We start from the raw sequence: 27,398 nt of genomic DNA, 5'->3' as shown, positions 1-27,398 counted from the left end.
CAGATGCTCTTTAAATAGCAAATGGATGCATCCCTGGTGTCAGCCACACTGAAAGCTTGCCAGTACTGCCTTCCTAAAGTGCTCCATCTCCAATCCATCCAGGTAGACTAAAAGAGTCTCTCTCACCTAGTCCCTTGCAGAAGTTATCAGTCAAAATGCAAATGAATTGTGATTATGACTTTTTTTTTAAAACAAAGGTAACATCCATTCCTGCAGAACTGCCACCTATTTAAACAATTTGGTCAAGCTATTTGTACACATTTCTTCTATGTGGCATAAGATTTCCCTAAGGTCACTGGAGACATTGATGCCTGGTAAATTGCCAGTAATCAAAGGTTGTTAAGTGCTTGTCAGCTTCCTTTCAAGCTAAGTCTATCTTTATCATGAGGCAGACTTATTTCAGCAGCTAGAGACCATTTATTCATAAATGGATCACACTCAGGAATAATGCATTATATCATTAAAATATCCATACTGCTGCAGAAACATTTGTTCTAAAGCAATCTCATTTTTCTGAAATAACACTGTGGCCAATGAAAGTGAAATCTTGTCATGTCTCTGCAACAAGGCTACTCTCCCACACATGAAAGGCTTTGTTTCCCAGCTCCTCCTCTCTCCTTTGAGCCCTGTCCCCCAGGGCCTCTGTTTAGCTTAGATTCTGGAATATATGCAGGAAAAGAGATGTTATTTTAGAGTTTTAGTTGCACTTGGAGTTTACTTCAGTTTCTCCAGATGCTCTCTCCAGTTATAGTACTTTGCTGGCCACAAAAAAAGGCCAGTTAACCTTAAATGGAAAACATTTAGGGGAGATGGTGATGAACTCTCTTAAAGATACAAAGATCTTCTTTTCAAACATCTTGATTAAAACCATAAAATAATAAATTGAAAAAAAATGAACAAGTAATTAATTGGGGAAATCAGTATAGCTCCACTGAAATGATGAGCCCACATTACTTAATTCCACCCGTGCACTACATTTAAAATATGTTCAGGACTACCTGGTACTAAAAAAAAAAAAAATCTATGAAGAAATTTCATAGTCTTTTGAAAATACGTGTCAGAGTTAAATGCTCCTGGAGAATTATCAGAAGAAGATACATCTATCCAAGCTATCAAATTGTTCATAAGTTTATTGGCAGGAAAAGATATGGTTGCAGGAAGAATTAAAGAAATTCTGAATGGTAAATTAGTAATGAAATACTCTTATCAGTGGAAACCTTTGGAGAACACCCAAGACAGACTTGAACTGAAAGGTAGCGATGATCACTTATTATTAATAAAACTTTTGCTGAAGGAGTCCTGTGCAAGGACTGTTCTCTTTCCCCACAATACCTGACTAGCAGTCATATGGATTGCTTTTTGACCAAGACTGCTAGAGTTTACCATTTGTGATCAGCTACAAGTAAGTGGAAGGCTTCCTTTGGCGGTGTAAGGTGCTGTGCAATGTGACTCAAAAAGGCTGTCAAAGGCATAGATTTTCCTTGCCCTAAGAGCAGCCTCGTTCCCATCAGACATCTCAAAATCAGACCACTGAGATGCAGTCAGACACTGAACGATATAACCCTACCAATCTGTTTTCCTTTAGCAATCCTCCTTTGCCTCTCTATTTTGGGCATACAGTGCTGCTTCCAGGACTGACAGTTTGGGGCCAGTTACAATCAGCAGCTTGAGGGCTGCATTTATATTTGAGGCAGCCATCTTCTTCTTTTCCCAAACCCTCTTTCCTCATGATAAGGCTGCAAATAAATGATGCTGTGAGCACCGCATCTGGGAAAGCTGAGAGTTTGCAGAGGCTAGGCTGGTTCTGTGTACTGACAGATAAACAAACCTGAAGTATCCTCATACCAGAACCTTACTTCTTCTGTTCCTGAGCACACCATATCTTCAAATTAAATTTAAACAATACCTAAACAAACTCACTTATTCTAAAATCATAAAACGACAACTCTGTGGACACATACCTTTAAATTATTTGAAAGATCTTTTCAATAACTTGCAGCAATTGCTTAATATATTGGAAATTTCACAATTTCCCCAGTGCACACATCCTGAATGCTACAGGACCTCATTCCCCTCTTAAAACTTTCATATGACCTGCAACTACAAGATGCTGCCATAAAATAGCACACTGGTACTAGAACCATCCTCTGGATGAAATCAATGCTCTTTGTGCATAAACACAGCTTAAGGAGAAATAAACAAAACACAGTCACTGCACTCCCTTAAAACAGGGTAGATTGCACACCAGTATTTTGGTTAGTCAGCCACCTCACCAGCAATCAAAATAAGCAACTTAATTACAAATGTTATTTTTGGAACCTGAAAGGAGTTACAGCACAGAGGACGTCACCTATCTGCATTTATGGTGCTTTCATTTGTAAATTCATCTTTCAAGCAAAAGCCACATATTTACTTGATATAAATTTATACTCACTCTTACCTTGAACAGTCTCAAAGTTATCAGTCACATTCCACACATCAGCATGAACTGAGAAGAACCATTGACACCCTTCCTAAAGTGTTTTAGAGGCCTCTCCCTCCAACAGCATGATAGGTTTGAGGGACCCATCATAATCATCAGTGTGATGGAAGTCTGTGTTACCCTGAATGGTGCCTGTGCCTAAAGTACCAAAAATATTGTAATGTGTGACTTGCTTGCACTTCTTGTTTCCTCCCTCATGACATGTACAATACCATTCACTTGCTCACTGTGGAAAGTTCACATGATTTCCATCACAGATTTCAAAAACTGCAAAACCACCCAACTGATATTTCCTGTCAATTTTTCTCTCCACTCCTCTGTGTCAGGAGCACTGCAAGATCTTTTAAGCTGCACTGCAGGGAGTCAACATGCTCTTAGGTGATGGCAGCATACCAGTATTAATTTGACTAACCTAGTTCAGCATGCAGTATGCAATTATTTCCCACTCTCCTCCTGATTTTCCCCAGCCTATTTTCATTTTAATTTATATGTTGGTAAAGATTCTACTTTTAAAAAAGACAGATAGTCCACAAGCCTTCCATTATGCTGCAGCTGCTGCTGTTACACTTGTCACTAAAAAAAATCTCACCTTGTGTGACAATGGGATTTGAATCACAATTGCTAAATATATCATATATATATAAATTTGATTGCTTTGCTTTATTTTTCCTGAAGGGGGAAAATGTGAGGGAAAAACCGTACAGTTCATTTCATGCTTCACTACAGTGTAATTCTAGACCCTAAGATTTCGACCATTCCTATTTTGGTAATGAATGGAACGCAAAAGGGAGGTATTTAAAATTAATTGCAGCAGTTCTGAGGGTTAAACCTGCTTAACCCAACCTTTTATTAAGAGAATGTCAACAGAGCATATATCTTGTCTAGGGAGTGCTGGGACATCATTATTCTTCTACCAGCATGTTTAATTCTAAAACCTGGGATTTCTTCAGGTTCCTGTTGGCGTCATGCACACCATAAACCCATCCCAAATCATAGCATCTGTTCTGAGCTACTCACTACAGCAGGATTTGACCTGAGAAACTCTAGAGTTTTGTTTTACTTTATTAACTTGGAGTACTTTTAAACAGTTTTTAAACAAAGTTTTTCCCTTGACCAGCAAGGGAATTTTCAGCCTTAAGTTCTCAGCAGCATCCAGTGAGGCTCTTGGCCAAGTTCTCCAGATACTGTATATCCACAAGGACAGCCTGCTGGCTCTTGCTGTGGCATTTTCTTAATCCTCAGAACAGATTTCCTGGATCTAGGAAATTTAATTCCTGACTCCTTTGACCCAGATGCTGGCAAAAATGTAGTCTGCAGTCTGTACGTAAATATGTGTGTTCAATTTTTTTTTTCCTTCTAGGAACTGGCCTTGCTGTTAAATTTTTCTAAAACAGTCATATTAATATGTTCAAAAATCCACTGTTGAGTTTCAGATAAAGGATCACATCTGTTCATGAAAATCTTCTTCTCAGCTGGGTTGCAATCTATGCAGCTGCTGCTTACCGGATGGAACAAAGTTTTGTCCTACAGGAATGAAAAAAAATAGAATTAAGTAGCAAATGCCAAATCATTGGAAGTGTTCTAATTTTACAGAACATGGATTAAGAGAGCCCTGTTTGAAATGATTTTTTGGTCTCTGTGCAGTAACCTTGTGTAATAACAACAGCTATTATTAGAATTAGAAAGCTGTAGAGAATGGAATTTCCTTCCCTTGGGCTATTATCCTTTATGAAAATGGGGATTCAAGAAAGAGGGAGATATCATCTGGTCTTTGACTAACAACTGCATAATATAATGAAAAAACAGAATGTCTTTTAATATCTTTGCATACCATGTATTTGCTTGAAGCCCATTTAAATGTCTGAACCTGAAAAATTGATTTGTTTGGGGCTTTTTTAGAGAAATCTTGCTCTTGACAGGGTTGTGTTTCTTGGCAGGGGGAAGCTGTAAAATCTTCAACTTGCTGAAGACTTTAAAAATGAATTATTAACTGAAGTGGTGGACAGATGGACACAGGATTGATGTTCTCATCCCATTCAATGCCTGTGGCCTTGCTAAGACCAGCCACTGAAATACGCTCTCTCCCCTAATAACATGGAAATCTTAACACTGATTTAGCTCCATATGGAGATTTTGTGAGGGTAGGCATGGATTAAGTTGCTTAAAAAAGCATATTTATGATGATTAGTTTTATTAATTTTACTTCACAAAACTGGAGCGAATAGTAAGTAACCTGATGTGAATCTTCGTGAAAGCAGTCAGTTGAGCAGGTGGTGAGTTAGGTAGTTTCAATATACTTAGTTGATGGAGGCAAGTGTTTTTAGAAAGACAGATGTGGGAGTCATTAGATGGTTTGAAAGTTTCCAGGGACTATACTGCATCTGTTGAAATAAATTTCAGATTACACTTGGTAAACCACATTCAGGCTTTTCCCCTCCATGCCAATGATTGCCCTGACACTATTTTAATACTAATCCAGGATGTGCCTGCTTGCCCAGTTTGTGATAGGAAAAAAATCTACTTATCAAATTGCAATTGATTAAAAACTGACACAAGTACTCTGGGTGCCAGCAACAATCATAGAAACTTATCTTTAAAAATACTGCACATTCAAAAAAAAAAAAAAAAAACAACAAAAAAAAGTACAACAACAAACAGAAACAGCAGCTATTTAAAACCACTTCGAAAAATTAAGGTTTTTTTTAAATTTAGGAAAGATTAAATTCACTGATTTGGGGTTTGTGAAAAAATGGTAAAGTACAATGCCTCTTTTTAAGATTAATATATGCAATAAAGAACCAAGTCAAAAGTACCTTGCGCTCTGGCTGAGGGGGATGGTGTTACATCTGCCTTTCCCACTGTTTTACTTTCAGCACTGGCCTTTCCCCAAAAGCAGTGGATGAATACACACTCCCCCACCAGACTGAAATTCAGAGGCATGCCATCAAAGCTGACAGGACCAAACCAAATGAGTAGTGGCCTTTCTCTCATGTTCTGCAAGGAGAGCAGGCAGGATACTTCAGCTTGCAAGAAGGGGGTAACTGGACTGTGTACAAAAGACTACTGTGTCCCTACTAGGATGAGGTGGGCCTGCAAGAACTGCCAGGCACCCCACGGGGTGGTGCAGGCACCCATCTGCACCTTGCCAGTTCCTTCTGTACTAACAAGAGCTTGATGCAGTGGCACTGTCCAAAATCAGGACACAGTGACTGTGCCATGGCCAACCTGCCTGATGTGGGACCTTCAGGAAGGGGGCATATGGTTTTTCTTGCAGTATAGCTGGGCATGAGGGCCAGCCAATATATTAGAAAGTCAAAGTTGGAATGCTAGAAGTTTTAATAAGATAGCTGGTACAAGAAGAAAGGGAACAGCTTCAGCACAAAAAGCTTGCTATGAAAAACACTCCAGCCTTTCCAGAAAGCTGGCAGTCTTTCTTACAGAAATATCACAGGCAGGCAATTTTTGAGTGAAGCATTATTGCTGCTTTTATTTAGAGAGTCTGGTTATTAGGAAAGAAGAGTGTCTTTTAAGGATAGGGACAGAGTTACCACTCTGGAAAAACGTCTGGCTGACTTAGCAATATATAAAGGCCTATTAATTTATCATCTTAATTTCTCTTTACACCAATATTAAGAAACCACAAGCACTCTTGTGGAGACATTTCCAACAGCTGAAAACAGCAGAATATTTTTTTTTTCCTTCTGCATGAAGGCAAGCCTGAAGATTATTTGCAGAAGGAGAAACTCCTCCATCGGATAATTGGTCTCGACAGTTCAGGGGGGTTGGCAGTGACACACAGAGCCTTTCATTTCTTATAGGTCACTGCTGTAACTATGGCCAAAGTCAAGAGCAACTGGAAGTCATTATCAGCTGGTAGCTGTAGTAGTTTATCTGAAATCAGTTGGCAGCTCCAGTGCAGCTTCAGCAGGACTGAAGTCCATATGATAAAAGCCACTATCACTATGACATGTCTTTGTCTGTCTGAGGGAATAATCTACACACCTCCTGCATGGCAAGTGAACTGACTCTTACAGTTTGTCCCTGCAGCTGTCAGGAGACTGTGAGTAAACTCCTGTCTTCTGGGCACAGTTCTGATGCTGTCAGTCTAGCATCTATCATAATCACTAAGCTCAGGGTAGAATTACCATATAATGAAATTGATTTTGCACAATTGTTTCTTTTTAGAGACCTACTAAATCAGCCCTCTCTTGGATACTTCTGCTCTACAAATAGCAGTAGAGGGCCTGTGGCACATAAATTGAATCACACTTTATCAGAATCAGTGCACTACCTGTCAGGCTACCAGAACAATGCTACATTAAAAACCAGAGGCATATTCCTTCACTATGAGGAACAGAAATTTGTAGGCACTGCTCATCATTGGCTCAGGCATGCTTAGGAATATCAAGCAGAGTCAAAGAAATAGCTTTAGCTTGGGAAGCTAAAGCCATTCTCCCAAATATCTAATAATTACAGGCCATTTACATTTATCTATCTAATATCTTACATTGCTCCAATATGGTGCCAATATTTTTGTCCTGGCATTACTCACATTCCTCTATTTACAACCCACAGCAATGTTTGGAGTACTGCTTGGATTTATTCTGCTCCATTGCTTCTTACAGGGTTTTCTCAAAGGTATACTTGGCTGTAGACCAGTATTTCAGACTGGTCCTAAGAAAATTGATTACTTAATATTGCAGACTTATGAGACTTTCAAATAGCTGCCCAGATGTAGTTTAAGCAGTATGGGAATAAGAACAGTTTTTTGACACATGTTTATTAGTGGTAGTTTTGGCTTCATTCATCTGAAAAGAATGTGGTTTGCACGCTCTGAGACTGCACTGCAATGAGAAGCAAAGTGCACGTAATGGGGGTAGGCTGTAGATTTTTTCCAGAAGAGCACTCCTTATCCAAAGTAAAATATTAATGTATTCTACTTGCCACTAAAATATTTAAGCTGTTTTTATTCGCCAGGATCCAAAACCAGGTTGTTACGATTTCTATGCTATAAGAATATGGAATCTGAAAATAGTGCCTGGCTTCAAATAGCATTTACAGCACCTTGTAATCATTTCACTGCTGTAAACTTTTATCAGTGGCTCAAGATGCAAATAATCATGAGACTCATCTTTAAATGAATAAAAACCTCTTATCTTCTAGTTTTATAGACATAATATGAGAGCATGATAAGAAATGCTTCATATTAGGTTTCTAGGCTTCTTATAAGACATTGACAAGCAAGGTCATTTCTCCTAAAGCATGAGAAGAATTTTTGGCAGGATGGATACATGACCATTAGGAAGCTACAGCATCTATAAGTGGTGCAGAGAACAGAAGAGAGTGGCTGACCAGCTCTCTGTTTTTTAAAAGGAAACATTTCTTGCTTAACTACATTATTACTCTTATTTATTTAGGACGCAGATTCACTAGCAGACCATTCCCTAGGTAAAAGGCTCTAGTACAGATCAGTTTTTGTTTTGTAGGGGGGAAAACACTAGAAGTTCTATTGTCAAGATGCTTTCAGAGCTGGAAAAGGATTATATCACATATAAGGTTTTTGGAGGTGTAGCTGTACTGCCAGAAATCTCTAATATAAATCTGCCCTTTACCTGAGGAAACAGATTACAGGAAACATTAAAAAATACTTACTGTGTAGCAAACTAAAACTAAGCTTAAAGAAAACCACATATATATAGTTCTATTATTCCAATGCAGTTTCTTAACTTGAAGGTTTATGCAAATTGACCAGCTTGCTGTCAGGTTGCGATTATGGTTAAGAATGTGTCAGTACTTCCATCATAACAAAACTTTGTGCTGTTTCTTGCTGAGATGGAAATGCCTGTCTTGCATTGAGAATTTTTATATGAGCCCTGTCAGCCTCCTGGAAATTAAAAATGAAGCTGTGCAGAGAATTTAATAAAACTTACACTGTGTATTTTTTCCAAATGTCATTTTTTCAGTACCTGCTATATTCTGTCCTCATCAAAGGTGATGAGCCTTACAGAGTGTAGCTCCAGACCTGCATTTTGTCTTATGAACTGGCTATATTGAGCAACAATGAAGTGCTAAGAATATGAAAGCTTTTTGATTTGCAGCTTGGGTAGGCAAAAAGATAAATTGTAAGGGTTTTGAAGCAAGAAGGGATTATTATGGCATTATAAAGTCAGACAGGCAGCAATACAACCACCACAATTTATATCCTCTAAATATCTGCCCCATACATTCTAACTTTCCTACAAGTAATACCTCAGCTTCAAAGAGATTACATTTCTGGAAAATCTTGTGATGGACCTCGATTTGCAACACAAATAAGGTAAAAGGCACAGGCTAATAAGTAGGCACTCAGAAAAAAAGCATCAGGAGAAACCTGTTTTTAATGGATCTGAATTAGTTTTGTACTATATATATATTTAAACTAGAAAACAGTATTGAGGTTTATCTGGCAAAGACCAACTCTTGGTTCTTTGGCCCCAACTTAAACAAGGTGAAGGGCAAGGCACAATGGTCAAAGAAAACTGGAGCACCTGTGAGAGAAATCCCCAGCGCTTCAGAGAAATCCTTATTCTGAATGAAATACATAGTTCATTAGTGAAATCTTTAATCAAGACAACTTGCTGATAAACTATTAAAAAACCCTAACAACAACAACAGCAACAACAACAAATCAATAGCATTACCAGGACTTTTTACCACAATTGCAACTCTGACAGTTTCTAGCTTGACCTCCTGTTTTCAGTGATTTATAAAAATGGGCCAAAATTCAGCAGATCAAAATAGTTTCTAAGCTGCTTATCTTTAGTTTATAAACTCCTGCCTCCTTTGGGCTTACAGCAGTGCATTTAATGTTGGGTGGGTTTTTGTTTTTGTTGGGGTTTTTTTGTTTGTTGGTTTGTTTTGTTTTTTTGAGGGAGATTTTCCTGCCACTTATAATCTTTAAAATGTAGTAAAGTACATTTAACTCATGAGCAGCATGTCTTGCTGCTGTCACATTGGATGAAAATATTTCCAACAGTGCCTCTGTTAAAATGACACAAGCATCTTGAAGCGCCAGAATGGTAAAACACCTTTCAGGGAACAGATCCAATACAGACACCCTCCGAGCTGGATCAGATCCATTTTCATTTAAATTTGACCTAAATATCTGAATGCTCAAAAGGAACATGAATATGTTTACAGAGATTACCACAAAATTAAATTGGAATAGGATGTGGTGGATTTTAAAACAGAACTGCTTTTCAACAGGAAAGCACAAGCCTGTGCTAAACTGAATACAGGCTCAAGACAGTCTGAACCTCCGAGAAGCCCACAGTGACTCTGACCTTCCTATAGCTCCAGTGCTGATTTCCCTTCATCCCGTGACAGTCATACAGTGTGACAGGGCTACTGTGCGAGACGGCGTCGAAGCAGAACTTCCTGGTGTGAAGTGGCTCCCCAGGGCGGATGTCTTCTCTCCAACCAAAGGTGAAGAGCTGGGAAAACAATCAGGCAATACAATCATGTATTATTATTGAAAAACATTTAAAATAACACACACAAGCTTAATGCAGGATGCCCTTTTTTGCACACCCCAGATGCTGGTTAAATAGGTCCTGCCTGTGTACGATTCAGTGATGCCAACTGCCTTAATTAAAGTGCATCAGTGGCCATGTAGAATATATCCCAGGAAGGCACAATCCCAATGTCAGGGAAGGAAGAAATCTCCAGTGACACAGTACTGCAGAGAGGAGAGGGGATATGCTGCATTAAAGCCTTCAGTTACTCTAGTTAAAGCAGCACCTGTATGCACCAGGATTTCAGCTCCCTATGACTCAGAAGTCTGCCACCAGTGATGTTCCTTTAGCCCTCATTTGGGTCTGAACAAGCTGCCCAGAGAGATTTTCCCATCACAGCCTCTCTCCTGTGTTTAATGAGCAGTTTCCTTCTGTTTGTAAGGGACACTGTTACCATAGCTTCTCTCAACTGTCTTTTTCCCCCAAACAACACATGTTAAATGATCTTCATCTTTCTACTTTGAAACCTGTGAGCTACAGGCAGCTTGTCAAAGCCCTTTTTCTCACTGCCTGAGAGGAGTCATGGAGGGTCACAGTTAATAGAGGAATCCTTCTCAATTAGATACCAGCTGTCTGAAGTGATGCTGTGACACTGCAGTCTTTCAATCATTAGATGAAGGTGACAGTTCTGACAGCATCAAATTTAAAGACGTGGAGTGCATTTTCCTTTCCATGGACCTAATCTTGCAGAAAAGAGGTGCAGGCTGTAAATTACTACCTAGAAGCTCTGTCAAGAGCTCTGAGGTTATTTTATTTTCTTTCTTTTTTTTTTTTCATTTTTTGAGTGCTATTCTTCATCTTTCTGCATGACTTTTGATTTACCATAGGAAAAAAAAAAAAGAAACTAACACTGAGAAAGTGAAGCTCTCTTTAAATGAGCAAACTTTGCTAGTAGAAACTGTTCAGCTGAGATGGTTCATGCGCAACTGCATGCAGGCTCATTATCCAGAGAAGCAGCTCCCCAGACTGAATTCAGACTGTCTCCAACACCTCATCTCAGCTTCCTTTTGGCCCTTATCTAGCACCCTGCTCCTCCAGTGTGTACATTCCCTGATAGAAACAGCTATAAACTAAAGCTTAATAAATATCATCCTGAACAATTCTGTAGTGGTTCCCAGGTTTCAACCTTCTCATTGCTATAGTCATCTTCTTTCCATAGTCTTCCTAAAAGAAACACCTCTTAAAAATATCACATCTTCAATGCTGTACCATCCTCTGAATACCACATTTGAAAGATCTTACTGTCTCTCTTGGCTTATAGGCCCTAAATACAAGCTTATATCAGGATATTTACCTTTTTTTCCCCTGTCTTACTGTAAGCCCTTGTTTGCTCTGTTAGCTGCTGTTACTCCCTATTTATATCTGCATTATAGGTTTTCTAGAGAGTGTTTTCTTAATTTGTCTGTGGTCCTGCTTATTTCTTCCATCTCCCAGAGTGCATTTTACATTTATCTGCAGTAAAATGCAGTGGACAGCTTTACCCTTGTTTTCAAAGCAATTTCTGCTTTTCAAAAGGTTCAATCTTATCCCACTTTTCTTCGTGTTTCTTTGAAGCATCATCATGGACTCCCTACAATAACATCATTTCACAAGCAAAGACAGAAGTAAGGTTTGGTACAGAGAAAAAACTACGCTGCTGTTTCTTCAGGAAAAGAGAAGCCTAAGACAATTTTCCTTTAACGAAAAGCCAACAAAAGCCATTTTCTTTATCTTATCCTTTACCTTTCTACAGGCACATAATAAACCTAGAGTTCAAAGTGATGAATAACAAATACCTAGAGGAATGGTGTGGAACAGTGCTTCTGTGATATTCTCCCTCTCATTAGTACTACTGCAGAGAGAGATTCTATTTCAGGACCAGCCTCATCTTTCCCAGTGGGTGGCTCACCAAATTTCTCATTCTGTGCATGAGCTGTGAGCTGAGGGACCAATTCTTGCTGCTCTCTGGACCTTGGCCTGAGGACTAGTACCCCACTGAATGCATCGGTACACCTGAAAGAGCTCAAGCCAGCCTTTAAATCAAATCATACTGATCCAAACTATTCCTTTGCTCTTTTCCACTCCTCTGTGGTTTCTGAAGACTGCCAGGGCTGTGTCCTGTTTGCAAGTCAAGACATGGTAACAGCAGAGGGCTTTTATTCCCTTCCACTGAAAATTAAGATCTGTGGAATACTAGACCTCAATGCTTAGACTAGCTTAAAGTCTTTTTCCTCCTTCTTTATCCTCCCATTTAAAAAAAAATGTTTTATTTTTAAATCAGTAAGTATGTCTTCTCCCTAGTGATATTATAAAACCAACCTTTTTAGGCACAGGAACTCAGTTTTAGGACTAAGGGAGGAAAAAGAAAAAAAAATCAGAAAAAAGGTTATATTTCTCTATACACCCAATTGGTATTAAGATCTTGCAATTACAGACACAGCATGAAGGTGTACAATCTTTCCAATCTCATAATTCTAAGCTTTCCTCTTTTAAACAGCAATTTCCCTCTAGTTAAAACTGAATCTGGCCAATATAAATATTATCTCCCCGCTGCATAATGTCCAACAATGCTACATGTTATTAGCTGGAGCCCAGAGTATATAATGTTCTGCCTTGCCAGCACTTGTCACTTTGGATTTCATTGCTCCTTTGTTAGGAACAAACTGTGTCAGATTTTACAAGAAATGGCTGAGCCTTTTTGTACCCTTTTTGTACTTCATTCATTTCTGACTGCTTGTTGATTTGAAACAAGCTGCACAAAATTCCCAGACACATCGTTCACAGCAGCCTGATTCTTCACCTGCAACACCTGCAACACATGGCACTGCTGTTCACTGTTCCCTGCTGGACCCAGAAACCCTCTGTCCTGTCTCAGTGGATGCTCATTCTCCTCTTTCGCTTTCTCTCATACCAGAGTCTGTAAAACACAGCCCCATCCTCTGCGTTTGCAATCAAGCAACCCCTCAGCCCTCATGCTTTGCCTTTTCATGTAGCCGAGCCCTGTCATGCAGTAACTGGGAAATACAGCTTTCCAGCTTCATTTACAATTGGCACAGGGCCTGAAGAATGATTGTCTGATAGAGCCATTGGCCTGGGACTGTCTCTAGGACAAAGGCCCTTTTGATGCCATTAATGCTTTCCAGCCTGGCAACGTCGCTCAATTACTCGCTGTCTGGCTGGGGTCCGTCAGCTGGCGCTGTGCTTTGACTGTGCCATTACACTTGAGGGGACAACGTGTACCCCCATCCAAAGATGAAATGCCACGTTTCAGAGCTGGGCTCTGGCTTGAACTATACCTCCCAGTAGAGAAGAAAGAGCTGGGCATTTGCTGAGCCATGTTAGAGATGGTGCCTGTCCACCCATTCCTTGGCAAGGCTGGGGAAATTGATGAGACAGTGATACTTGTAATTTTTCTTTGCTGGTGGTTATCAGTCCAGCAGAGCCTCAGTTTCCCCTGAAGCCAAAAGCTAGCTTTGGGAAGACAGAGATGGATGAATGCAGTGCCATGACATATCCTCCCATCCCCTTTCTTCCCCTCCAGTTCTCAATTTTGGGGAAGTTTCCCAAAACCACAGTGACACATCCTCACTTCTCACCAATCTCCTGTTTACCAGAAAGCCTGCGAGCACCCCACAAACCTTTTGACTGCTGCTTGCCCAGGGGCTTGCACAGCCCTAAGGTGGAAAGTCATCTTTCTCTCCTGGGATCTGCTAAAGGGCTGTGCTGTGGTGTCTGAGACTGTCAGCTTTTAATTCCTGCCCTGGTAACATGACATGAATCAAGCAGCACAAAGGATCATCTCTGTCTGACACCGACGCCTGTCGCACTGGTCACATTAAGCTATTACTATAGCTTGCCACCAAACTCTGTAAATCTGTACCAAAAGTTACAAGTCCACTTCAGCGCCAATCCATGTTATTCGAAATATGACAATAAAATACTTGATACTTTCATTAATTCTGCTAGTTTCTACTGGTGTACGCAGAACTCATCGAGGCTACAAATTCCGTGAGAACTAAAGAAGGAAGAGGAGCGCTGTGAGGCTGGTCCGGGGCTTGATGCGCCACGGACGAGTGTGACAGCAGCGCAGGGCTGGCCCTGAGGGCGGCCGGCCACGAGCGGCGCTGGCCCTGAGCGGGACTCGCCGTGAGGGCCGCCGGCCCTGAGGGGCGGGCGGCCGGTGCCGCGGCGGGCCCGTTCCGCTGGGCCGCGCTGCCCCCTGCCGCACGGCAGCCGCACCGCCGCAGGGCTGAGCCGCTCCCGGGAAGTTTTCCGAGCTCTGCGGCAGTGCCAGAGTATGCGCTGTTCCCCGCCAGCCCGGCGGAGACGATCTGTGCTGTCCCTGGGGCACACGTCGAGCACCCAAGTGCTTGAGGCTTCCCAGCTCTGGTTCTGGGGTCTAAGGAGCTGCCTGGTTGAACTCCCTTCGTGCTAGCTTCACCTACAGATTCTAAGATTCTAAGGAAGTCACTTTGTGTCCCTAGCACAGAAGCAAGACCTTTAGATCCAGTCTGATCCCAAAGGTTGCAGCAGCCTGGAGTATGCTGAAACATGGATTCCTCCCTAACATCTTTCTCCCTTCGTGTCATTTCCCCTTTGTTCCAGCCTTTACTCTTTCGAAGGATATTTCAAGTCTCCCTTTTCTCTGCTAACATTTTTATTTTCTCACCTTTTCATCCAACTTTTTTTTTTCCTTTCTTGTATCTGGCAGCCTCAGCGTTCCCCCTCCCTTCTTGAGCAGGGTTTGAAGCTGTGCAGATTTTAAAGCCAGAGAACACTGTGATGCATTTAGTCTGGACCATTCAACTTCTTTCAATTAACTCCCTGAATTACTGTATGACTTTCAGAAACAAAACAATTATATTTATCTAGTTTTGGCACCCAATCCCCAAGCAGTATCTTTGGTAGCTATCTGAAGAAGTCTTCTTTCAACAACTTCTTTTTCTGGGCCATGTTGTCACTTACCTGAATTGAGATAATCCTTCAGCTTCTTGGTTTCATGCACTTGCAGCTCTCCTCCTGCATCCTCAGAGCATGCTTTTTTTACCTCAGCACTTCAAATACCCCTCAGAACTCCTCTCTCTGAGCTGATAAGTTTTTACAAAGTGTCGTGTGACTGCCATACCACACTGTTGTGTGACATACCAGGTCATTTTTCTCCTCAGCATTACAAATCTTTTACTAATCAAGGACCTTTTCCTTGCTCACTAAATTTGCTAATAAATGGTTAGGTTGTAGTTTTCATTTGGATTCTCCTTGCTCACACTGGCAAGACCCACGGCCTGTAAGTCATGATCGCTTTCCTATGGCGCTCACAATTAGTAAAAATTAGAGCTCTTTTCCTCCATGCTCCTGACAACTAATAGTTTTCTACCTAACCAACCTAAATAAAAGCTTTTTTTGAGTCTTTATAATTCCTTGTCTTTTGAAATGCTTTTTTGCTTGCTTTTACCCATTTATCTCACTTATGCCTCATATTTGTTTAAAATAGAACTGCTTATTGAGATAAAAGCATAAAAACAGACAATGACTGGAGCTGTAAAAGGCCTGGTACTATAGTTAAAATATTTTCAGGTAGCTCAACCAAAATCAACATGTTTTCATGACATGGTGGTAGAGAATGGGGCCTCAAAAAGCTCTCTGGGCACTGCAATTCCTTTTGGAAATGAAGATGGCTCAGGTGGCTGTTGGAATTTCTGAAGTTATGTTAAGGAGTACTTTGTAAAAGCCATGAAGGTCAGGATTAATTCAAAAATTATTTCTACACTCTGTTTTATCTTAAGAATAGGAGAAGCCCTCAGGAAATGTTTAAAAACTGGCAAAGAGAAGCAACAATGTTACCTTGATTTCCTCTTTCCACCATTAAAATAAATACCTGTTCATGTGACCATGTGCGTTCTGAGCCGTCCTTCACACAGATGTCCAGCCTCAGCTCCGTCCCTGTGGCTCCGTGTTTGCTGTCCACACACAGGTTGGCTGCCACGTTTCGAATCTGCAAATCCGAGCAGCAACATTTCACATTAAACTGGGCTGCAGAATGGAGCTTTCAGCATCAGGGGGTTAGGGGTTTAGCTCTGAAGGACTTGAGATTGACTATCAGTTAGTAAAACTGGTAAGAATTACTTTTTACAGGATAGAGAGCTCTGTCCTGGTATGAACTACTCTTTATAGGAGCAGCTTCAGAAGAAGCAAAGTTTGAAATATTCTGCTTAACAAATGAAAGGTATGTCTTATGAAATACCTTCACGCAAAAAAAATACAACAACCTAAAGAGAAAAAGAAGTTCAAAGCTTGTCTGACTGCTTCTCCCATCCTATGAGAGCAAGAGAGATCAACAGTATTAGAAGGAACTGATTTCTGTATGAGTCTCTCCCAGGCATGGGAGTAGTCAGCATGCATTAGAAATTCAGGCATGCCCTGCTCCAATCCATGCTCTTACTTTGACACAATACCACCATTGTAGATAAGGTCACACATTACTCCCTGAAGTGCATAAAATTAAAAAGTACTTAACAAGTCTGCACTGAAACCTAGGCTTTTAAAAAGTACTTAACAAATCTGTACTGAAACCTATGCTTACCCATGGAGGTTCCTCCTGCATGCCTGCTGCAAACATTGCAGTGTAACTTGTTCTTAAAAGGAAAATCTTGTTCTTGAGGCTGAAGCAACTGAGTAATAATTAATCTATGACTATCAATCATACCAGTTATGAACAACTGCTGACATGTAAATTTTCTCTGAAACATTGAGTTGAAAAGTAGATTTGCCCAGTGCCACCAAAAAGAGCAAAATCCTAACTTTGTGTTGCAAATCCATGCACATTTCTCCTTGAGTTCCTTAGCTGGGCTAGTTAAAAATCCTTTAGACACCTCCATAATGAAAGGAATTTCTTAAAAAAACTTACCCTCTCAATGAGATAAACAGAAACTGAGTAACCAGAGTGCACGGAAACACGCACAAATTCTAGACATATACTATATAGAAAGCAGCTGCATATTTTGACATTCTGGATGCTACTTTGATCCTTTTTAAAAAGAAAGCTAGATGCTTTCTAGAATGGAGATACAACTGAGTAGTCATATGTGCTTTTTCATGAAAAATACTTTAGAAGTCACTGCTGTTGCCATAATATGCCTAACAAACGTACACATTGCCACTGCAACACATCCTCACACGCATCCTAAGGATGTAAAACTTCACAGCATTGCACAAAACATTGCGAGGAAGGGAAATCCTTGTGCATGCCAGACACATGCCAGAGCCACTCTGCTCTTTTTCTGATTCTGCAGGAGTGGGATCCAGTGTATTAACCATGCTCAAGAAAGATTTACACAGATGGGAATGCAACAGGTAGTGAGAAAATGTAAAAACTGTAAAATGTAAAAACTCTCAGGAAAGGTTTCAGGAGGTGCATTTGTTTAGCTTAGAAAACTGCAGACTGGGCAAAAGATGGGGGAGCATCAGTTTGAACAACTGCCTCCAGGAACCTTTGATCCTTCACCAGGGCTCAGAGAAACATTAAAAAAAAAAATTGGACCAGCCCAGTCCTAGGATATTTTTTGTTTTTTCAATACAATAAAAGTTGCTAAAGATGAGGTAAAACACTAGCTGTTCATACACACAATGAGATACAGAAATCCAGCACTGGGCAGACCCACAGTAAAAAAAATGAAAGGTGATTAGTTCTCAACAACTTTCATTTTAATATTACCCAGCAAAAGAGGCAGGAAAGAAAAATGAGGGGAATAGAATTTAATGACCTATTTTAAAAGTTTCATGTGAAATAACTTCTCAGAGTATAATTTTTTTGGAGAACGTTCAATCATTTCTCAATGCACTTAAATTTCCATTGTATAGATAAAGATTTCTGGTCTAATAGAAAATTTAATGATACATCAGTTCAGTTCTTACAGCATGCAAGTTAATTAAAATGGAACTGCTAACAATTGCCATTAATAATTGGGTATATTTATGTGACTCAGAATTGTAAAACGACAGTGAATACACTCCACATCCAATCAATGCTTAGTGCATTAAAAGGCTTTCATAATTTTGTCTCGATGGCATCGCTCCATCCCAGTCTCTCTCATTTGGACTGTGTAGTAAATGTGTTCAGTCCATTTCTGGAAAAGGCTTGGAAGCTACATTTAGTTCTTTCACTGCTGGAATCTGTCTCACATTCTTTATTTCCTGTCCTCTTCCCTCTACTCCTGGAAGGTTTGCTTGAGTTAGTTTTTCCTCTGTTTTTTGCAGCTTACATGTTAGCTCATCCTTTTTTTGTTTCATCCTTTCAGCTGCAGAGGGGTCATGGTTTGTTTTCTGTTTTCTTTTTGTAATAAGGAATTTCAGTCAAGTCTGTGCTTTTGTTCTCTGGCATTTCTGTGTGGCCTTGGCAGTTACTAGAAACTGAACCGAGCCATCATGCCAGAGCCAGAGCCACGGGGAACATTCTGCCAAGCATCAGCACCACACAGCCTGCAAATCCCCTAAGATGCTTTCATGGATAAAGGAAGGAAAGCAGAAGCACAGGGTTTTTTTCTTCTCATTTATACACCAATATGCTTTTGAACTGCTTTGTCTCCAGTCACACAGCACAATGGATTTAGAATTTTTAAGGTTATGAGATACAACTAGAAAACAAATAGCTAGTGATGCTAACATGTTTCCAACATTCCTATTTGTGAAATTGTAAGACCAGGGATGAACAGGAGACAGATTTTATCAGCCATGAAGGTTGTTACATACAAAACTTTTTTGCTCAGCCTTAAATGCCATCATTTGTACACACAGATAAGCATACAGGAAAACCATGTTTCCAAGGACTTCGATGTATGCACTGACAAGGATGGTAAGTAGTGATATTAAAGGCTATTTCAGAATTAAACAAATTCTGATAAAAGCACAGGATGCTATCTCTAAGTCATCATACATACTTAGTTCTTGAAATGCCACCCTAACTCCCTATGGGCACTGTAGTCCTTGCAGAGAGCAGATGAGGTGTAGAAGCATAGAGAATACAGCCTCCTAGAGACCAGAGTTATACTGACCAATATTCTTTGGTAATTCTAAAACTCTACAACTTTTCCCAGGCAAATGAGTTCCTGCAAGACTTGCTGTTGAGGTAGTAGCTGATGTCCTGGCTCCTGCAGCCTTGCCCCACCTGCCCTGGAGCCAGGCTGTCACCAGGTGTAACCCACTTCACCCTTCATGGAGCCTGGGAGTGGTGAGCCAGAGTGGGAGAGCCGAACTCCCAGGGGTTCTGGGAGCTGCCCTGCATGCTCACCATGACATGATATTCTCGGTGCCAAAAGCAGAAAGAGGAAAAGTGTAGCAATCTAAAGACTTTTTGAGAATGTTCAATCATTTCTCAATTTGAGAACAAATAGAATATTGTATGTTCAATATTGTCATTTGTGAACAATGACTGTGGAGATGGTGTTAGGACAATGCTTACGGATACAGCAACAACAGAAGCACCTTGTACATCTGATTTAATGCCTTAAAAATGAAAATGGATTTAACTCTTAGAAGACATTAGCAGTATTCATTTATGTTACTTTTCTTTTGTATGAGCAGCACTTAGAGCCAGTTTTAGTGCACTGCTTACATACTCAGATAACCCTAGGGCCATCAATGTCTATGGATCAAATATATAAAAATGAGCCACTTCTTCTGTCAACCAATACACAGTAATTTTAGAACTATTTATCCTTTGTGTGAGCCATGAAAAAGAAAAAGTCAAAGGTAAAGAAGTCAAGCACTGCCAAAAACCCCACTGAAGAAACACGGGACTCTTACTCAGTGTGACACTGATCCTGATAAAAGAATTTGAACAGTCCAGCTGTGCAGCACTCGGTCTGTGCAGGGTGGGGTTATATTGCTTTTGTTCATCAGATGTGTGACACTTGCTGGGCTCAGACTGACTCATTAAGGGTATGAGGATGACACATTTTAAAAGAAGGAAAATAACTGAAAGAGAAGTTAGTCAGCTCTTAGGCTTTCTTCTTTTTTCAAATGTGCCACATTGACTTTATATGCCACATTTTCATGGCAGTGCTGTAAAAATCCATGAGTTGGGGGCTGAGAAAGGAATACTCTCAGGTTCTACAGCTTAGCACTGCTGCACTGACTGAGACATTTCCTCATTAAATTATTGAAGTTCATGTAACAGCAAGTGAAACCAAGATTAAATAATTCCCTTTTGACTGAATAAAAACTTTTTTTTGCATCACCTTGACTATAGAATTCATGAAATCTAAAATAAATGACAATGTCTGATATTATATGATTGATTTAATGCAAAATATGTTTTCAAAGATACTGGAAGCTGTGATATCTGCCCAATATACTCATGCTGGATCACAGCTTGTAAATTCATGAGCACTTCCTAAGAAAACACCTTGCGGCAAATTCACACCTATTGTTTTAGGTAGGACTTCAAATTCACATTACAAATATATTATTCTGCCTTTAAAAAAGCATGGGATGGGTATTACTGTTTTCAACTTGTACCAGACTTTCTAGAATATTCAAAAGAGTAAGAACAAAACCTAATTGAAAATGTTCCTCTTTTCCACAGTGGAAAAGAGTACAGTTACGTCACTCAAACAGAGAAGCACCAGTCTCACCAACCTTAATCTATCTGGATTTGCTGTTACATTGCTCTACTGCACATATTTCAGATGTTACATGGCAGAACAGATTATCAAGGGTATGTAGACCCTGCCAGCTACAAGGACAAAGGCACAAACACACGTAAGATATAAGACCATGATAAGTGTAGAAAAAAACCTGCTTTTCGTTTTTGTTTTCAAAATGTCCTTATTTTCTATCATAAACAGATTTTTTCAAGAAATGTAAGAGTCAGATTTTAAATAAATCTGTTTGCAAAAAAAGAGGAGCTGAGCAGAGGCTGTTTAAGAGACGTCTGCTTTCACACCACAGGCTTTTACTAGCTAGATATCAAAATGCTAGAGTCAAATTTGTCTGTGTACTTCATTGTTTACTCTTTATCAGACTGGCACAGGCAGTCTGATATAAAGTATTTCCAAATGGAAGCAGAGAAGGTACTAAATGACAGTCAGTATTGGCACAGACTTTTGGTGTGTATAATCAGCAAGGTTTCAAGAGCTGAGTGATTCCTACAAAGCAATAACATTACAGTCTGCTTCCCTCTTTCGGCTTCTCACAGCCACTGACCTTCAAGGTCTTTCAAGGTCCTTGCAAGTGCCAACAAATTAATTAAAACTGCACAGGAATGTGACAATCTCAGGAAAAACAAGAGAAGGAGGGCTGATAGTTCTCTTCCTGTCATTTTAGAGAAAGTATGTTTTAGACAAAAAAGAAAATCTTTGTCCTTCCTAAGAACTTAGTAAATGCTTTTAAGGCACAGATTTCACACCATTGGTATGATTTTGATTTACTGTTAAAATACTTGGGTTTATGCAGAGATTATATTAATATTGCTGTGAAAAGAATGAATACCTGAATCACAAGCTTCTCCTCTTAGACCCTCTTGATTGAGTTAAGGATTGTCCAGCTGGCCAGAGAAATTACACATCTCCTGATCCCAGTCCTCCAAGGACGCCCATGTATAAATATGAAAGATGGTGAAGGAAGATCACAGTAGGAGTCACAGCAATCTGATCCAGCCTGACTTCTACTGATAAATTCCTTACCTCTCACTACACATTCATCTCATAAAGTGGGCAGCAGCATCAAAAAGAAGAAACTTTAACAACAAAGGAATTCATTACTGCCAAGAAGTAGCAAACAGTATGACACATATAAATTGGAGTTTTTTGAACATCTGTAACTGATCGCTTATAAAGAAGAATTAAGGATTGCTAGTACCAGAGAAATATATTTTAGAAATCTCACTATGAGGTAATTTGCCTTTCTAAATATAAATTCTGGAGAATAGTAGAGGTTCCTATGTTTAGAAGTCTATGGTCCAGTCTTGACCACTGGGAATATGCAGACTTGTGCCTGATCTTACCAAATGTTTTGGTCAAAGTTTCAACTTCAGCCTCTGGTTTCAAATATGAAAGTTAATTTTCTGACAGCCCCAAGAATATACACAAAAAATCAGAAAAGGCTAGAACTCACAGTACAGATATTCCTATAGTTTTTAAAAAGTAGCACAATACACCGGAAGAGTGAAACTTTCTTTATATATCTTAATAAACTGAGAGGAAAGAGCTTTCTGCACATCTATCCATGGTGTGAAGCTGCTGTAGTTTTGGGGGCAAAAGCCACAGCAATTTTTCAGTGGAACTAAGGAAGCAATTTCCTCTCATGGCTCTCCTTGTGTTCTCATTTCTTCTGCACAAAACAAACTGTCAAAGCAAGGTTTGCTACAGCTCTGCTCTTCACAAAGGTCTGAATGCAGAACATCTTTGATCACAGCTGGCTGTTTGCTCAGCCCTTGCTCTGCAGTGATGCTATTGTGGTCTCTCCCTCCTCTCGTCCATCAATGGAGAAATTGTATTTGCCTGCTACTGGTACTCAGGGATGACAGCACCTATGGAATTCATAGAACAGCTGAGCAAGATCAGTCATTTTAAAAGGAAAGTATCCAGGCTTTGCTTTTCACATTTCACGTGTGAGCAAACCTAACTCCATCTGCACACAACTGTCCTTGTAAGGACAGCAGGAGTTATGCCAGTAGATATGCAAAAAATCCCAAGCAGTGACTTCAGACCTACTTTTTACTAAGGTGATTCTCCGAATCTCAAATCTTCTGCGACATGCAGTAATGAGTGCTACATACTTTTTTACTCATTCTTGTCCTCATTGTGCATACATCATATGCCCTCTACACACAAAGTTGAAATGAGTTACAAAAGCAACAGTGATAGCTCTAAGATAGTTCTCATTTTAACAGATAGTTCAGGGACTGTTTTAACCTCTGTGAACTTCCTTAATAACATTACTTAACATCAGGTTTACTCTCATTTAATAGTTTTAATTTCCCTCAATCTAAAATGTTGGATTCATTTAAATTCAATCTATTCCTCACCTCCCCCCAGGCAGCAGGTGGAGGCTCCACAGGAGGGTAATATTTGGGGACATCCCAAGCCACTGCAGCCATGAACCACTTGAAATCTTTACACTTGAGGTGCTTGCGCAGCTCCTTCTGGGCAGAGATGTCACCAGTGGAGAGATGTCTGTACTCGGGCCGTCGCTGGTAAATGTACTCTGCAAACTCATCCATCCACGTCTCGGCCACTCGCTTCAGGTTCTGTGGGGCACAAAAAAGAGTAAACATTAATTTCCTCATGTTTTGAGTGAATGATATTCATAACAGGGAAAATGTAAAACTAAACAAAACAAGAAATCAGCATTCCACACAATTTTTAAACTTAGCTGGTCTCATTTCTCAGTCTTAAAACCTGGAAGAGGTCCAGTAACCGTATGCTATCTTTATTGCACTGTTGAGCAAACACTACAGAGTACTAACTACCTTGCTTTCCTGCTGGCTCTGTGAGAGACAGCCTTCATCTTTTGAACATCTTATTTTCCTTCACATTCTTTATGCACATTCTTCATATGGGTTTTTGATTAATGATGGATGTTGAACAAAAATTTCCTTTCTGCTGCTTACATCGGCCCCTGTTTTTTCAGACCTGCTAATGTGGAAGAATGGTTCAAATTCTTCCTTCTGATGTATTTCACTCTGCATTTGAAAGGCATCTGAATTTCAATCTGTCATGATACTGCTTAGTCACCAAGCAATTCCTACCTAAATTTTAGGGTGAGATCTTACAAGTGAATGTTTGGGGGCAAGCAGCCCTGAAGAGGAATTGATCTGAAGAAAAAGACCAATCCTCAAATAGGAGCCACAACAACCTGTGGCTTTCTGCACTCACTCATCCTGTGAACATATCTAAGACTATTTAGGTTCCATGAAACCCAGTTCTGGCTGTGTTTCACAAAGTTCATTTTTGTTGGCATTTTATAGGAAACAGAGTTACCTATTTTGCTGCATAAGAATTTATTCAAATTATAATTAATTAAATTAGCTGCCTCAAATTATAAAATAAAACAAATACCATTGCAAAGAAAAGTTCTGGGTAGACTGAAAAGATATATTTTATTGTTATTTACCACCAAGAAGGGGGCATTTTTTTCTGTATTTTTGTTTGATTTTAAAATTCCTCCTGTAACTCAATCCACACAAATTTATATGCAGATGTTGTAGTGGAGTCTGGGCTTGGTCTATTCTGTATTGCCACAGCTACCCAATAACCTTTTATCCCACCAACAAAGCAACATCTCTCTGGATGACTTTGAGACACTAGGGTGTTCTTATTGCTTTGATTGTAAAAACAAGATAATCAAGTTTTATAATATTCTTTTTATAGAACACTAACTACAAAATGCTGAGATTCACTCTGTAATAAGCTGGAGGACAACATACATCTGATTACCATCAACATAAGGTAATGTTTCTTTTCAGAACATTCTCTACATCTAAGTAAGCTGGATTCATACTCTGACTTACCTTCAAGATTCACTGAAAATTCTTTTCCTGAATTTTATTAATCTGTGTATACTAAATGTCTCTGAACTAATAAGGCTTATCTGAATACAAAGACAGCAAGACACAGAACAAAGGAAGCACTTTTAGCTGACACTGCAAGATAAGTTTCTGTGTACTTTCTCTCTGTGAAGCAAGTATGCTAAACCTGCAGGGATAAAGCAAGTAACATTAAAGCAGTGTAAGAATTCACAACACTCATATCCTTATTCAAAAATGGCTTGAGCCCCACGTAAGTTTGACTTGTGCTGTAATTTCATGAAGACCTAAATAACTTTACAAGAAATTAGAATTCAAGAACAGGAACTGGGTAGGACAATGAAAACCAGAAAAAAATCAAGAACGTCATCTAAATGACAATCTCACTTTTCTAGCAGAAAACCTGTAACACAGAATTTTTCTGACACATAAAAATATTATGTGATGAGATTTTGTACATGAGGCAAAAAAATATTATTAGGAACATTAAACAAAAATACAAAATAATGAAAATATGTGTGATTTCTAGCATAACTTTCACTGCAATGCTGCATACCTAATTTGCTACAAATGCAAATGCAGTTTAGGACTGTTCTATAAAATAGTTTTTTGCAATCACTTCATCTGATAGGATTTAAAAACCATACTATAAAAAGAGCCATACAGTGAATGTACAGTAAAAAATAAAAAGTTCTCTTGGGAAAGAAAAATTCAAGGTAAATCTTGCACCACCTATATTAGAAGTAGTCTCTGATGGACTTTCTTCTTTAGTTACTTGGCTGCACTAAAAGGACTGAATTCTGCTTTAGATGATTGTTACCGATAAAAGAGGAGTCCAACAAAAATCTTGATATTATACTTGGTCACTAACTCAAAATTTTAATTCACTGGTCAAAAACTTTTTGTTTTCCAATACCACGTTTATAACTGTTTGGTTTTTTCATGTGTGTTTTTGTGTAAACCCACCAAACTCAGTATTAAGAAAAAAAGTCAGTTCTTCCCACGATTCCCCAAGTATCAGGTAGGACACTTTGGATAAATCTACTTAAAACTTTGCTTTCCTGTTCTTCCAAGACCATTCTTTCCATCATATGCTAAAAATCACCTGTAATGAACTAGTATATTATCCTTCCTATGTTTATACATTGATTTCATAAGCCAAACCCTTCTGAGGCAGCCCTTTCAATAGGTTTGTTTTTAAAAATACAGACTCTTGATTTGCTAGCTCTAAATCTCCAGACTACTTATGAACATGACCAAACAGAACACTGTGTTCTGGAGTAGTAAGAAGCTGTTTCTGGGGCAAGCACTCAGCATCTAAACAAATTAATTTTAAAGAGGTTTGTTGACCTCACTTAGCCTGGGTTAGGATTTCTTATCCTTATTACCACTACACAAGCTCACAAATCACCATACTTTCTTTTAACATAAATGTGTCCAGACTAGTAGTAAAACTCCCCATGCTTGAATTGAATGCAGTCAAGAAGAGCTGCTGTACTGAAAGCTGGTTTGGTGCAACCTTGCACAGAAAAGACAAACATCATTTACCTTCTTGTTTAGAACAGCATGTTCCTAGAGCAAAAATACAGGCTGTCCAAGATGAGATGGGTGAACTTTTAAGCTGAAAATTCCCATTCTGTGGCTGTCTAGCAGCATGATAAATTGCAGAGAACCTCATAGGATCATAACTCTTGTGTGACAATTATGGTAGGGAGCTGCTGGGCCTTTACTCATCCTATCTGAGGAGCACAACCAAAACAAGAGCCCTCATCTCTGAGCACTTTAGGCCTACCAATCAAATGACTTACTGCAAGGTAAGGATGTGATTTCAAGTCCTTTACAAGTCTTCCAGAGTTGTCATTCCCATAATTTGGGTGGATGTCTGACACAATGGATGGAGGAAGGAGAATGGTCACTTCCTCCTTGCCTGACCCTTAGGCGAGGCTAGATACAAGCTGAGCATGTCATATAAGCACAAGTGGAACTGGTTTTGAATAGCTACCCAATCTTGACAGAGTCTAGCTGTAAACCAGGCTTTAAGCAGTTTGACAGGATTTTACTCTGTGTGGGCATACTCCCCCAGAACTTGCAGGCCAAAGAACTTTAGGAGCCTTCCAGATTAGGTTGCATTTTGTGAACGTCTTACAGCATCATTTAACCACCCATTTAATTTTCATCATCATGAGACAGTTAAGTTTCACAGTGAAAGTAATCTTCAAGTAATTTAGAGTCTACAGGAATTCGATTTCAATCTTCTTGATTTCTGTCTCCTGTTACTATTTATGTTATTTTGTCCAGAACACTCCTTTAAAAAGTTTTTCAAATGGCATCAAATACCACTTATAGGAAGAACCAGTTTGGGGATATCTTTGTGGTAGATCACTCTTGCTCGGATTCAATCTGAAAGCCTCATGTAAATGAATGTGGAAAGGGAAAAAAGAAAAACAGAATCATAGAATCATTTAGATTCGAACTGACCTCAAGGATCATCGAATCCAACTGTTAGCCCATTATTGCCAAGTCCACCACTAAACCATGTCCCTAAGTGCCACATCTACAGGTCTTTTAAATACCTCCAGGGACGGTGACTCAACCACTTCCCCGGGCAGCCTGTTCCAATGCTTGACAACATGTTTCTACAGCTGAAAATGGCGTAGCTTAGCTTGGTTGACAAATTCACTGCAAGGCTACAGATGTCCAGATTGGTTACTCTTAATAGGAAAAAAAAAAAAAAGGAAAAAAATTAAATAAAAACAATTCAATGAAGATCAAGTAATTATTAACTAGTTACATGAATTGACCCACAAAATAAAGAAGTCAGAGGGACTCTAAGTGGACATCTGAGGAGGTTCTCAGGACCTAT

The 27,398-nt window shown here is 39.5% G+C and overlaps 1 protein-coding gene across 1 annotated transcript in view; it reads right to left on the bottom strand.

The window, feature by feature from the left end:
* Positions 1-3,116: 3,116 nt before the first annotated feature.
* The window catches only part of GALNTL6 (polypeptide N-acetylgalactosaminyltransferase like 6), a 435,385-nt gene continuing 411,103 nt past the window's right edge, over positions 3,117-27,398 (bottom strand). The window contains exons 9-12 of the mRNA XM_066548280.1: positions 23,036-23,257; positions 15,890-16,006; positions 9,805-9,954; positions 3,117-4,006 (exon numbers count right to left, since the gene is read on the bottom strand). Of these exons, the coding sequence (XP_066404377.1) occupies positions 3,839-4,006; positions 9,805-9,954; positions 15,890-16,006; positions 23,036-23,257 (657 nt within the window). The 3' untranslated portion in view covers positions 3,117-3,838. The remainder of the gene's footprint in view (positions 4,007-9,804; positions 9,955-15,889; positions 16,007-23,035; positions 23,258-27,398) is intronic.

Source organism: Molothrus aeneus, chromosome 4 (assembly GCF_037042795.1).
Source record: "Molothrus aeneus isolate 106 chromosome 4, BPBGC_Maene_1.0, whole genome shotgun sequence".
Taxonomy (NCBI): Eukaryota; Metazoa; Chordata; class Aves; order Passeriformes; family Icteridae; genus Molothrus; species Molothrus aeneus.
Note: the sequence above shows the minus strand (reverse complement) of the source record. Positions and strands in the feature narration are given on the sequence as shown.